Below are 15,087 nucleotides of genomic sequence, written 5' to 3'. Positions count from 1 at the left end.
TCTCTCTCTCTCTCTCTCTCTCTCTCTCTCTCTCTCTCTCTCTCTCTGTGTGTGTGTGTGTGTGTGTGTGTGTGTGTGTGTGTGTGTGTTTTCCTTCTTTGGGTTTTACTAGTGTCAGTTATTTTCTTTGTTTTCTTCTGTGTTGTTAACCTCTTTCTAGCATCTTCTGTAGTGCTGGATTTATGGATAGACATTGCAAAAATTGACTTTTGTCATGGAATTTTTTGTCTCCCTCTATAGTCATTAAATATTTTGCTGGGTAAAGAAGTCTGGACTGGCATCTGTGGTCTCTTAGCGACTGCAAGACATCTGCTCAGGCCACTCTTGCTTTTAGAGCCTCTGTTGCATTTATGTCAGAGACTGTCTCTTCTCCTCTTACTAGGGATTACCACATGGAGATTGAGCTGTCTAGGGGCTATGTCTGGGAAGGGAGTCAATGTCCTCTCTGTGCATGGTTTTGGTTGATGCATCAGTCTCTGTAGTTCCCCTGGGCCCAGCGTTTTTGGCCTTGTTGGTCTTCTTGTTGGGCTCCTGTCCTCTCCAGGACCTTCTATTTTCCCCTTCTTCAATAAGACCTTCTATGCACTGTCGAAAATGTGACATCTGCTTCAGTCTGCATCTGCTTCAGTCACCTGATGGGTGATCTTTGGTTGGTTCCTGTCCTAGTCTCTCTCTTCTACAACTTCTGGTGTCTATCTTGTTTTCCCTTCTGAATAAGAATTAAGCATCATCCCTAGGGTCCTCCTTCTTTATTAGGTTCTTTAGGACTATAGATTTTAGTATGTTTAGCCTATATTATATGACTAATATCCACTTACGAGTGAGTATATACCAGGCGTGTCTTTCTGCTTCTGGGTTACCTCACTCAGGATAATCTTTTCTAGTTCCATCAATTTGCCTGCAAATTTCATGGTTTTCCTGTTTTTAATTGCTGAGTAGTATTCCATTGTATAAATGTACCACAATTTTTGTATCCATTCCTCAATTGAGGGATATCTGGGTTGTTTCCGGATTCTGGGTATTATGAATAATGCTGCGATGAACATGATGAACAAATGTCCTTGTTGTATACTTGAGCATATTTTGGATATATGCCTAGGAGTGGTATAGCTGGGTTTTGAGATAGCACTTGGTTGAAAAGTCGGGTGTAATTCTGATAGGTCTGCCTTTACATGTTACATGGCATTTTTATTTTACAGCTTTTAATACTCTTACTTTTCTCTGTACATTTAGTGTTTTGATTAGTGGCAGGATGATTTTCTTTTCTGGTCTAATCTATTTGGTGTTCTATAAGCTTCTTGTATGTTTATATGCATCTCTTTCTTTAGGTCAGGGAAATTTCCTTCTATGATTTTGCTGAAAATATTTTCTGGAACTTTGAGCTGAAAATCTTCTCTTTCTAATACGCCTATTATTTTTAGGTTTGGTCTTTTCATAGTAACCCAGATTTCCTGGTTCTTTTCTGTCAGGAGCGTTCTAGATTTAACATTTTCTTTGACCGATATATCAATTTCTTCTACTCCTGAAAGTCTCTCTTCCATCTCTTTTATTTTGTTGGTGATGCTTGTATTTTTAGTTCCTTTTCTCTTACTTAGGTTTTCCACCTCCAGGATTCCCTCAGTTTGTGCTTTTTATTGCTTCTATTTACATTTTCAGGTCTTGAACAGTTTTTTTTTTTTCATTTCCTTCACCTGTTTCATTGTGTTTTTCTGTATTTCTTTAAGGGATTTATTCATTTCCTCTTTAAAGACCTCTATCATCTTTATAACATTGGATTTAAAGTCATTTTCCTGTGCCTCAGCTGTGTTACAATATCCATGGATTGTTGTAGTAGGATAGCTGGGCATTAGGGGTACCATATTACCCTGGCTGTGGTTGATTGTGCTTTTACACTGGCCTTTAGGATCTGGATTTTGCAGTTATTATAGTTGTAGATGCTGATTTATGAGTTTATTTTTGTTCGATATTTTTCCCTTGGTTTCTGTTTCCTCTCTGTCTGCTGACCTGAATGGCCTGGAGTTCCAGTGACTAGCTAGTCTTCAGGTCTAATAGGGTGTCTCCCCTGTTTTTGTTTGTTGTTATTTACTTGTTTGGCCTACATGGACTCTATGGTTTTGAGTGCTACCCTTTCCTCTGGGGTCCCTAGGATCAGCATGAACTGGGATACCTTGTACTGGCAGGCCTCCAGGAAAGCAAGCCAGATTGTGGGCTAGAAAATAAAGTCGAGGCGGTGGGGGCCAGTTTACGTTTGATGTGTGTGTTTTAGGGAATTATGGCAGGCAAGGGCTTGGTAGGGATTCTTACCTGTTTGTTCCTGGTGAATGTTTGTCCCTGCCTCCAAGAGTGTAGGCAGAGTTGTAGGGCAGGCAATGGAGCACAAGGTATGGAGTCCAGTTTACTACTGCTAGGTGGGCTTTCAGGCCAGTTGGCTGGTAGGAGCTTGGGCTGAGAAAGGCTTAACTAGAGTGCCTGGTACCAACATGATTCTGGGAGAGCAGGCAGAGTTGTAGGGTGGGAAATGGAGCCTAGGGTATTGGGATACAGTTTATCACACTTGAAGTGCTTTTAGGAAGGTTGGTTGGCAGAGCACGATTTCCAATTTTGAATTAGTTCAATATCTAGTTTCAGAATCCAATTTTGAAGATTACTATGACATTAATATTTATTTAAAATCAATTTATTTTCCATAATAAGTTGGAATCATAGGTTATAGTATGAGAACTGTCAATGGCCAAAACTATTATTAGTGCATTTTTAAATTTTCCTCTTTTTTGATTTATTTATCACAATTTATACAGTTTGTATCCCGGTTGTGGTCCCCTCCTTTGTATCCTCCCAGTCCCACCCACCCTCCTCCTACTTCTTCTATGCCCTTTCCCTAGTCCCCTGATAGATGGTCCTCCTCCTGTTCTATCTAACCCTATCCTATCAGGTCTTCTCAGGGCTGGCTGCATCATCTTCCTCTGTGGCCTGGCAAGGTTGCACAACACTCTCCATCCCCCACAGAGACAGGTGATTTAAGAGCCAGCCACTGAGTTCATATCAGAGAGAGCCTCTGTTTCCCATTACTAGGGAACTCACTTGGATATTGAGCAGCCTATGTGCTTCCTCTGAGCATTTTTAAATGTTTGTGAAGAGTGACATTAGGTGCTTCTGTGTACATTGTGCCAATAGTAAAAAAAAAAATACATATATCGCCATTCAAGAAAAATGTAAGATAAATACGAGTTTGCATTTGACACTCACTTTTTTTTCATTGTTTTGGCTATGGAGCACCAATAGCTAGCACTAGAAAAACTCTTTTAGTTCATCTGATTTTTGCCACCATTTTTATACATTCATATACTTATTTAGCAAAAGAACAAAGACATAATGTACTAATAAAAGGCCAAGAACATCTTATCAGAAGATGTGGTAATGTCATCTAAAATGCAGAGAATATCTGCTAATTTATTTTGCTAAATGATGAAAGAAGAGGACCTATTTTGAAACAAAGCCACATGTAAGAGTTAGTCATAAAGAAAAAGAAATGTGTTCATGGAGAAACAACAACAACAACAACAAAGTATGGGCAAAGATCAATGAAATAGGAAAAGCAAGAAAAAAAACAAACTCCATTTTAAATCAAAGTACTGACTATGGTGTAGGGAATTTGAAAAGATCACATAGGGGGAAAAAGTCTTCTTAGGTGCCCCAAGGCTACTTTTCCAACTGCCTACTCTATCAGTGTTGTTCACTTTCATGGCCCCCAGCTGTGGTACATTCTGTAGCTCTACTGGAGCAACTAAGTGAGAGAAGGGGAGCAAGTAAAATTGCTGCCAGAAACTAGTGCCTGTAACTTTTATCATCAGTCTTAAGGAGCAACTAATCCCACTGAAAGCTAAAATTAGCATTTTTATATTTACTCCTGTTACAACTGAATTAGAGCCACTTGCCTGCTTTAAGCACCTTGGAAAGACTTTAATTTTTTTGCTTATTGGATATGGAGTGAAGTGTCCATATGCTCAGTTAATCACTCCAGCCACTTCTTTTTTTCTTTGCATAGAACTCTCTTACAGCTCTTCTCACATTTCACATTAAGAGTCAGCTGTTTAAACACCTATTTTATCCTACTAAATCTCAATCCCTTAGGGGAGAAGGGACTTGTTTGCTTTCATCACTTTCACAAGCAACTAGCAAAGCATTTTTTACCTATTATATTCTAAATAGTTGGTCCTCCCTTCCACAGGTCTTGTGTCCTTCTTCACTCATTTCCAAAGAGTGAAACTTTTATATGACTCTTTTTTTTCCCTCATACTGTTATTCCTGAGATTGACCAGAGAAAAAAAAACAGTTCCACAATTTGGGGGTAATTTTCAGCAAGCTTTTTAAATATTGAATACTGACCAAGAGATGGATTTTGGTCAGGACTATTTTCCAGAATTTCTCAAATGAGAATGTCCCAAAGCCACTTGTTGCAAGAGTGTAGAAGGACATACCTATACACCACTGTACTTTCCCATGAGGCTTTGTTATTTTCCAAAAACTACAACTCACAGCATTTCAGGAAGTTACCTAGCTCTTGGGCAGGTGGGGTTTACAGGTTAATTTTGTGTATTGCAACACAACAGTGGATTGAGGAACCCAGTGCAAATGGTGAGGGCCCCCAAAATGAAAGAAAGTGACTCTACTATGATAGATATTAGGCTTAGGAATGAGATTCAGAGATTCTCATTGCTTGTATAAATTCCTAAAATAAAATAAAAGAACCATCTGTTATTAAGCATGTCAAATCTTGAAAGAAAGAAAATTCTGATTCAGTGGGTAGAATTCAGGTGTATGCGTATTTAATAAGCTCCATAGTTAATTGGCTGCACATTTGAAAATCACTGTCCTATATCTTTTTTCACCATGAAAATCTCAACCTCTATTTTGAGAATTTTCTGTAGACAACCATATTAAGAGGATTTTTAAGTGAAAATGAAATCAGGTTGTCAAGTACTAGTTAATTGTATATTCACAGTAGATGGACTAGGGGTAAAAACATTTAAAAGGACAAAAATATAGTTACAATTATTATTCAATGTTCTCAATGAAGTTATAAAGATATATATCTTTCTATCTCATTATATATATGTCATTATAGATATAATATATATATATATATATCTTGAAATAATACATCTATATATCTCATTATATATATGATACATTATATATACTGTATATATAATATTTTAACCAAAAGCTACAGTGTATCTATATAAACTATAATCTCCAGTTAACAAATGCTAGAGAATTCCAAGCATAGAGGTAAACTAAAGAGTTTAAATGTCTCTGAGGTCACCTATAAACTCAGTGAGTAACAATTCTTGAGAAATGTGTAAATATAACAGGCTCTAATCTGAAAATACAATTAGTTAACTTTACATTTACTATCTTTTTCCATTTTGCATATGTTTGACCATATGTTTTCTCTTGAAGATAAATATCACTGTTAACTTTTTTTTTTCAGATGGTTTAACTGACTGTGTGGACCCAGATTGTTGTCAACAGAGCAACTGTTATGTAAGCCCACTCTGTCAGGGCTCACCAGACCCTCTTGACCTCATTCAACAGAGCCAGCCCCTCTTCTCTCAGCACATTTCAAGACTCTTCTATGATCGAATCAAATTTCTTATTGGCAAAGACAGTACTCATGTCATTCCTCAAGAGATCTCATTTGACAGCAGGTATATAGAAATTTATTTTGTCCTTACTCTAAGTGCTCATGATTTTTCTTCAGAGTAAAAGAAAATCGCCTTCAAAAGATCAAGTGGTTTCTCATTCCATCCAACAGTGTTGTTATCTTTTTATGACTTCTCTTGAATGCCTACACTGTTACCAATTTGTTTCTAAAAGCCAATTGGTCAAATTGTATATCATAAAGTTGTAGGAGATGTCCATATATGTAGGGAAATTTTATTTAATGAAAATATAGAAGTATAACCTGCAAACTTACTATTTATCTTCTGAATTATTTTTTAAAAGAAAAAAAAAAACTTGAACAGTCTTTCCAGGTCAAAGGGTTAAGTGATTTGATATCTTTTTTTTAATAATCTTTTTAAAATTTTTGAAATATTAGTTACAGTTTATTAACTTTTTACCCCAGCTGTATCCTGCTCCCTCATTCCTTCCCAATGAAAGGACCTCCTCCCCTTTCATCTGACCCTGGTTTATCAGGTATCTTCAGGACTGGCTGCAAAGTCCTTCTCTGTGGCCTATCAGGGCTGTTCCTCCCTCGGGGGCGGGGGGGTCAGAGCCAGCCACTGAGAAATAGTCCCTGTTCCCCTTACTAGGATACCCACTTGGATACTGAACTACCGTGGGCTACAACCAAGTCAAGATTCTATATTATGTCCATACATGGTCCTTGGTTGGAGAAACAGTCTCATAAAAGACCCCTGTGCCCAGATATATTTAGTCCTTGTGGAGCTCTTGTCTTCTCCAGGTCATACTAACTCCTCCTTCTTTCTTATGATTGCCTGCACTCTGCCGAAGGTTTGGTTATGAGTTTTAGTATCTGCTTTGATACACTGCTAGGTACAGTCTTTCAGAGGCCCTCTATCATAGGCTCCTGTCCTATTACTTGTTTTGTCCTACTTCCAATGTCCCATTTGTCTTTCTAATTGAGGATTGATCATTTTACCCTAAGTTCTCTTTTTTGTTTATATTTTTTAAGGTGTATAGATTTCAGTATGTTTATCCTATCTTATAGGTCTATATAAGGGAGTATATATAAAAAAGACCTTTTTATTTATTTTATTACTGTGTCATTCTGACATTTTGAGCTTCCAGTGTAACCTAAAACCAATGCCAATATATCACAAGAAAAAGTTGTTCTTCTAGGGACTCTAGACAAAATTTGCTTTCCACCAAGAGATTCAGTAATCCCCATTTCATAATTTTTCCCAGCTTAGTAAAAACTCGAGTCTATTTTTCAGATGGGTATAACCAATATAATTATTTAGATATTGGAGATTTATTTCTGGAATACAAAGTAACAAAAAGAATTGAAGGAAGTCATTATCCCTATTTTCCTATTCAAGGTAAAGGGTACAACAACTCTATAGCTTTTTTGATACTAGGGGAGAAATCAGCCCAAAAAAGGGGGACAGGACACTGAGAGAAATAATAACCTTCACAACATGAGATATGCTGTATAATATGTTGCACTTAATGAGAGGAAAAAGTCAAGACCTGTTAGAGACAGCAGACAAGTCATTTTGACCCAGAGCAGGGCACTGAAGCAATAAACATAGAAAAGTTAAAACAAACTTAAACATCCAGGTCTTTCTACCTCCCCCTCCTTTCATAAGATTCCCTGCACTCTGCCCAAAGTTTGGCTATGAGTCTCAGCCTCTGCTTTGATACCCTATTGGGTAGAGGCTTTCAGAGGCTCTCTGTGGTAGGCTCCTGTCCTGTTCCCTGTTTTCTTCCTCTCCCAATGTCCATCCCATTTGCTTTTCTGAATGAGAATTAAGCATCATACCCATGGTCCTCTTTCTTGCTTAGCTTCTTTAGGTGTACTGATTTTAGTATATTTATCCTATATGTCTAACATATGCTTATAAGTGAGGATATACCACGTGTGTCTTTCTGTTTCTAGGATACCTCACTCAGGATGATCTTTTCTAGTTCCCAACATTTGTCTACAAATTTCATGATTTCCTTGTTTTTACTTGCTGAGTAGTTATCCATTATGTAAATGTACCACAATTTCTGCATTCATTCCTTCATTGAAGGACAACTGAGCTGTTCTCAGATTCTGGCTATTATGAATAAGGGTGATACAAACATTTTTGAGCAAATGTCCTTGTTGTATATTGAGCATATTTTGGATATATGCCTAGGAGTGGTATAGCTGGATCTTGAGGTAGCACTATCCCTAGTTGTCTGAGAAAGTGCCAGATTGGTTTCCAAAGTGGTTGTACAAGTTTACATTCCCATGAGCAATGGAGGAGGATTCCCCTTTCTTCACATCCTCCTCAGCATATGTTGTTGATTGAGTTTTTGATCTTAGACATTCTAATGGGTGTAAGTTTAAATCTCAGGGTCGTTTTGATTTGCATTTCCCTGATGACTAAGAATGTTGAACATTTCTTTAAGTGTTTTGTTTTTTTTTTTTTTTTTTTTTTGCCATTAGATATTCCACCAAAAGTACAGGCTCTAAGATCAACACTCAATAAATAGGACCTCATGAAACTGAAAAGCTTCTGTAAAGCAAAGGGCACTGTCATCAGAACAAAACAACCACCTACAGACTGGGAAAGAATCTTCACCAACCCTTTATCTGAGAGAGGGGTAATATCCAGAGTATTAAGAACTCAAGAAGTTCAAAAGCAACAAATCAAGTAATCCAATTAAAAACTGGGGTAGAGAGCTAAAAAAAAAATGTTTTTCAAATGAAGGAATTAACGTGTTAAGTGACTTCAAAAAAGTCATAATGAATCTCAAAACCTGTATTTGAAATTAGTCATACTAGTACTGAGTGCTTTATTTTTAAATCACTGCTCTGAGCTATGGTGGCTCACTTAGAAAACTGGAATGCATGACTCTAAATTAACTCATAGCTCTTTTACAACCTTATTGTAGACTAACTTCCCTCAGATAAATCTGATATACTTACATACCATAGTAAGCCAAATCACTTTTTTTCTTCTGCCACATAACTGAGAGGTATCTGGGTAGACAGGTAAAAAGAATTATTGCTAATGGACTCACTTCCCCACTGGCAAAACATGACCCACACAACTGACTAGCAACCGAACATTGTGCCACAATCATACTTTAGAGCTACAGTCAGCAGTATATATCTATCTAAGTGTTGCAAAGGCACACAAAAATGATTATTCACCCTTGTGCATCATAAGGAGAGTAGTTTTTCCTGTACTCAATTGGCAGAACTAGCAAATAAAAGCATGTGGGATATATACCTTCTATGCCCTATGACAGTCTTTGAAGACTCAAGCTGCCCACAGAGAAGTTTTTAGGAAACCCAGCTCAATTACCCTTTTCTCCATAAGTACAACTGACCTTTTAGCTCAAATATCTCTTTTCTCTTCAATCTATTCCAAACATGACTACAAAGTAAGCCACAGAGTATAGGTGCTCTTAAATATTACTTATTACTTTTTAATAATGTAAGTAGTTGAACAGAAGCATTATTGATCTTCAGTGTCTAAGCATTTAATCACTATTAATAATGTAGGTTTTTATAAATATGTAAAAACAAGAGTACATTAAACTAAATGACAGTAGTAACTTGCAAAGCCAGACATTTCACTCACCATCACTAATGGAGAAGTACATTTAAAAACAACATCAACCAGAGTTAGTGCAGTCACTGACAGTAGGTCTTGCCAAACTCATTTATCTATTTGGTAACTATGAAAACTTGCTACCCACATCACTCTTTGTCAAGTCTCTATATCAGATGTTGTTCAGAATCATGCCACAGATATAAAATAGCCTGACATTTATGAAATGAGAGACCAAATATAAAATTTGGAATATAAAATGCTTCTAGAAAATTCACAAAGCTGAGCACTATCAGACACACAGTTGTAGCATTGGTGGTCTGAAGCTGGAAGACTGTGATCCCTCTAGATAGGACATACAATGGCTGTCTAGCTCACTACTGTTTCCCTTACATCTGAGTCACCTCCCACTTCTATGACAACATGTTTCCCTGTTGTCATTTGAGTTTTTAACCTCTGATCTATGGACATTGTGTTGCTTTCCTTGAAAAGATTTTAAGACTGTGTGGCTAAGTCTGATTACTCTCTCCAATTGCTCATCATTTTACTTGATTTCTGAAATTTTATTTTAGATTAAAAATAGAGAAAACATAACAATAAAATAGAAGTCACATTACAAAGAGAAACAATATTTCTAACAGTTTGTTTACTGAGTGCCTATGTATAGTTCATAGCTAAACTAGTATATACTTCTCATATATTAAGATAATGAACTCATATAGGAAGGGCTACCCTTATTTATGGTGTCTTATGTACCACAAAATATGATATCAGAAAACTGAGGTCCCACCAAAGTAAGTAAAGGTCTGCTTTTATGATGAAAGTATTTAACTATTACATTTCTCATCTAGAAAATTTTCTAATACCGTTTAAAAATCTAAAAATTTGACCCAGAAGAGTGCTCACCAAGTTAAAGCACTTGCTATGTAAGCCTTATGACCTGTGTTTTATCTCTGACACCATGTAAAAATCCAGATGGAGTTACTTAAATCTCTAGTTCTAGCACTTCTGTGGCCAGAAGCTTGTGTACGCAACACAGCAGTAGACACTAGTGAGACCCTGCCTCAAAACAAGGTGGAGAGAACAAACTCCCAAAATGTTGTCCTCTGATACACCTGTTGTGGCAAATGTGCTACCTACCTATCACTCATACACACACACACACACACACACACACACACACACACACACACACTAAATCTATAAAACATTAAAAATAAAGATCTAAAATCCTCAGCAGTGTTGCTGGAGACAATTGCAGAATCTTCTTGGAATGTCTACACCTACTTGGAAAGTTCTAGGACCAGGACCAAATTTAGTGTAACATTAAGTACATAGTACTCTAAATAAACTACAATGGAAAATGAAGTTAAAAACAAGATGATAGTTTTCCTCTAGTTCTTTTTATGGAATTGCTGCATTGCCTTTAAAAAAATGGTTTGGTTTAGTTTGGTTCACACTAAGATTTATATTGTTATCTCTGAATTATTACATTCTTTAACCAAGTTCTGCAAGAACAAGAACCAAGTCATATTCACTGTCTCCCTGTTTTGAATATCTATTTTCAATCTGGCCAACAACGTCTAGTAATGGATTAAAATATGTTATTGGGGGGATCCAAGATGATGGAGCCGGGAGGACACTTTTTCTGACCACAGCAGGATCTGCACAGTGACCATCAGACAGAATTCTCGGTCCTAAAACACCAGCAACCTGTGTTCCCCAGGTGAGAGGATAACGCACAATGGGGGATTCAATCAGATTCAACTCACCTGGTTCCACCAGGCACTTGGTCGGGAGCTCAGAGCCACACGCTGGCATGCTCTGATCACTGTCTCAGACTGAACTGTGGGCCCCAAAACAGGAAAGACTGGGATTTCCAGTCGAAAGATAACCCAATGGTGCAGGAAATGACTGGGACTGACCTTAGGTCACCCAGACAATCTCTGGAAAAGACCTGGGGTCTGGCGGGCACCCAGCAACCAGCCCGGTGCCAGGGATACAGTAGCCAGCACAGCGTCCTACCTGTGCACCTGACTCACTGCCCCAGATAGAACAGTGGCCCCCAGGACTCCAGAGACTGAGTTTCTCTGTCGGGTGACCCAAGGAGAGGGGAACAGTAAGTCTGACCTCAGAGCACTGAGCCGACACACACACCCAAAAAATTCTCCGGAAAAGTTACAGTTTCAACAGATGCTCAGGCGCCCAATCACCAGCAAGGAGGAGCCACACGTGCCTGTGCCTGCAGGTTTTACTCACTATCCCATACAGAACAGTGGTCCCCAAAGCACAGTCTGGGTGAACCTGCAGGGAGAAAACCCCACAGAAGAAGAATCATCAGGTCCAACTCTCAGGACACCCAGCTCCAGAAGACTTTCTGGTTTCATGCAAGCTCTAGGCTCTAGGCTCTAGCCTTCTACTGCAGGCGTGAGTGCTGTGCTCACCTGCCATTAATTACTGCTAGAGCACTGGGGCACACAGATGCAAACTCAGACCTACAAAAGCCTGAGAACCATTAGAGCAGCCCTCAGATACTGGTCCAAGGTGTGACCAGTTATCCCTAGCTAAACTGACAAAACTGAGGGACTCCCTGATTCTTCAAGAGGTCTGCACCCAAAATATACACTGTAAGAACAGCAGCAGCAACTCACTAAACTCAGAGCAAAAATCTCAGCAGCAGGGCAGCCATCTCCAGGACTTCTCCTGATGAGAGGAGAGCCTTCCTGGACACCACAGTTATCACACAGGTCCATATGCCTGAGGAGAACCGTGAAAATTCTTGAAAAGCATCACCATTCAGTTGACGATACCCAAAAAACTGAGGAAATCTCCTTCAGAACCCTGCCAAGGGGATACTCACCCCAGGACCTAAAAGGCAGCAGAAATTAACAGACAACACTTGAGATAGCCAGATGGGTAGAGGCCAGCTGAAAAATACAACCAACAAAAGGCAAAGCAATATGGCATCCCCAGAACCAAGTTACCCATGGGCAAGTAGCCCTGGACACCCTAACATAAGTGAAATTCAAGAAGATGACCTTACATCTATGTTTATGAAGAGGTTAATGGAGGAAGCAAATAAAATGCATAAAGAATTAGAAGAAGATATAATAAAACAGATTATGGCCATCCGTAAAGAAATACAGGAAGATGCAGCCAAACAGTTTGTAAATTTTAGAGAGGAAATGATTAAATCACTGAAAGAAATAAAAGAAACAGCTGAATATTCAAACAAACAGGTGAAGGAATTGAAGGAAAAGCAAGAAAATACAGTCACACAGGTGAAGGAAATCAACAAAACGGTTCAAGATCTGAAGATAGAATTGGAAGAATTAAAGAAAACACAAATGGAGGAAATCATGGAGAGGCAGAACCGAGGAAAGGAAACAGGAACTATAGAGATAAGCATAACCAACAGACTACAAGAGATGGAAGAAAGAATCTCAGGTGTGGAGAATACAATGGATGAAATCGATGTATCTGTCAAAGAAAATAATAAATCAAAAAAATTCCTGACATAAACCATCCAAGAAATCCAAGATAACATAAAAAGACAAACCAAAATTAATCAAAAGAAATGGAGAAGGACACTTTATACTCATCAAAGAAAATTTCATCAGGAAGACACCACAAACCTTAACATCTATGCCCTAAATACAAGGGCAACCACATTTGTAAAAGGAACATTAATAAAACTTAAACTACACCTAGATCCACACACATTAATAGTGGGAGACTTCAACACCCCACTCTTAACAAAGGACAGGTCAACAAAACAGAAATTAAACAAAGAAACAATAACTCTAACAGAGGTCATGAATCAAAAGGACCTAACAGACATCTGCAGAACCTTTCATCCAAACACAAAAGATTTTATCATCTTCTTAGTGCCTCATGGAACCTTCTCCAAAATATACCATATAGTTAGTGACAAAGCAAGCCTCAACAGATACAAGAAGATTGAAACAATCCCTTGTATCCTATCTGATAACCATGGACTAAAGCTGGACCTCAGCAACAGAAATACCAAAAAGCCTGCATACGCATGGAAACTGAACAACTTGCTACTAAATGACAGCTGGGTCAGGGAAGAAAAAAAGAAAGAAATTAAAGTCTTCTTAGACTTCAATGAAAATGAAGGCACAACATACCCAAACTTATGGGAAACAATGAAAGTAGTGCTAAGAGGAAAGTACATAGAACTAAGTGCCTTCAAGAACAAATTTGAAACATCTCATTTAAGCAACTTGATGGCTCACCTAAAAGCCCTAGAAAAATAAAGAAGCAGACACACCAAAGAGGAGTAGATGGCCGGAAATAATCAAACTCAGGGATGAAATCAATCAATTAGAAACAAATAAAACAATTCAAAGAATCAATGAAACCAAGAACTGGTTTTTGAGAAAATCAACAAGACAGACAAACCCTTAGCCAAACTAACTAAAATCAACAAAATCAGAAATAAAACAGTGGACATAATGACAGACACTGAAGAAATTCAAACAACCATTAGGTCTTACTTCAAAAGCCTATATGCAACAAAATTTGAAAATCTAAATGACATGGACATTTTTTTTGATAGATTCCACTTGCCAAAGCTGAATCAAGACCAGGTAAATCAATTAAATATTCCTATATCCCTTAAGGAAATAGAAGCTGTCATCAAAAGTCTCCCATGAAAAAAAAAAAAAAGAAAGAAAAAGAAAAGGGCCAGTTTCAGCTCAGAATTCTACCAGAGGTTCAAAGAAGAGCTAACAGAAATGCTCTTCAAACTTTTTCACAATATAGAAACAGAAGGAACATTACCACACTCATTCTATGAAACCACACTCACCTTGGTACCTAAACCTTACAAACACCCAACAAAGAAGGAGAATTTCAGGCCAGATCTCCCTTATGAACATCGATGCAAAAATAATCAACAAAATACTTGCAAACCGAATAAAAGAACACATCAAAGATAACATCCATTACGACCAAGTAGGCTTCATCCCAGGCATGCAGGGTTGGTTCAATATACAGAAATCCATCAATGTCATCGACCATATAAACAAACAGAAGGAGAAAAGCCATATGATCATCTCCTTAGATGCGGAAAAAGCCTTTGACAAAATCCAACATCCATTCATGTTTACAGTCCTGAAGAGATCAGGGATACAAGGCACATACCTGAACATAGTAAAGGCGATATACAGCAAGCACATAGCCAATATCAAACTCAATGGAGGAGTTGAAGGAGATCAAGGGGATACAGATGGGAAAGGAAGAAGTCAAATTATCACTATTTGCAGATGATATGATAGTATATATGAGTGACCCCCAAAACTCTACCAGGGAACTCCTACAGCTGATAAACACCTTCAGCAAAGTGGCCGGATACAAAATTAACTCAAAAAAAATCAGTAGCCCTCCTGTATACAAAAGACAAAAGGGCTGAGAAAGAAATTAGAGAAACAACACCATTCACAATAGCCACAAATGACATAAAGTACCTTGGTGTAACCCTAACCAAGGAAGTCAAAGACTTGTATGAAAAAAATTTCAAGTCTCTGAAGAAAGAATTAGAGGAAGATATGAGAAGATGGAAAGATCTCCCATGCTCATGGCTTGGCAGGATTAACATAGTAAAAATGGCCATCTTACCAAAAGCAACCTACAGATTTAATGCAATTCCCATCAAATTGCCAACACAATTCTTTACAGACCTGGAAAGAAAAATTCTCAACTTCGTATGGAATAACAAGAAACCGAGAATTGCTAAAACAATCCTCTACAATAAAAGATCTTCTGGAGGTATCTCCATCCCTGA

The 15,087-nt window shown here is 38.0% G+C and overlaps 1 protein-coding gene across 1 annotated transcript in view; it reads left to right on the top strand.

Moving 5' to 3' along the window:
• Positions 1–15,087, top strand: part of Tenm1 (teneurin transmembrane protein 1) — a 1,167,432-nt gene that overhangs the window by 978,941 nt on the left and 173,404 nt on the right. Inside the window, exon 16 of the mRNA XM_055612144.1 lies at positions 5,495–5,711. Coding sequence (XP_055468119.1) covers positions 5,495–5,711 — 217 coding nt within the window. The remainder of the gene's footprint in view (positions 1–5,494; positions 5,712–15,087) is intronic.

The sequence above is a fragment of the Psammomys obesus genome, unplaced genomic scaffold (assembly GCF_907164565.1).
Source record: "Psammomys obesus unplaced genomic scaffold, mPsaObe1.curated_primary_1811, whole genome shotgun sequence".
Classification (NCBI taxonomy): Eukaryota; Metazoa; Chordata; class Mammalia; order Rodentia; family Muridae; genus Psammomys; species Psammomys obesus.
The sequence above is the reverse complement of the archived record's forward strand: the minus strand, read 5'-3'. Positions and strand labels throughout refer to the sequence as shown.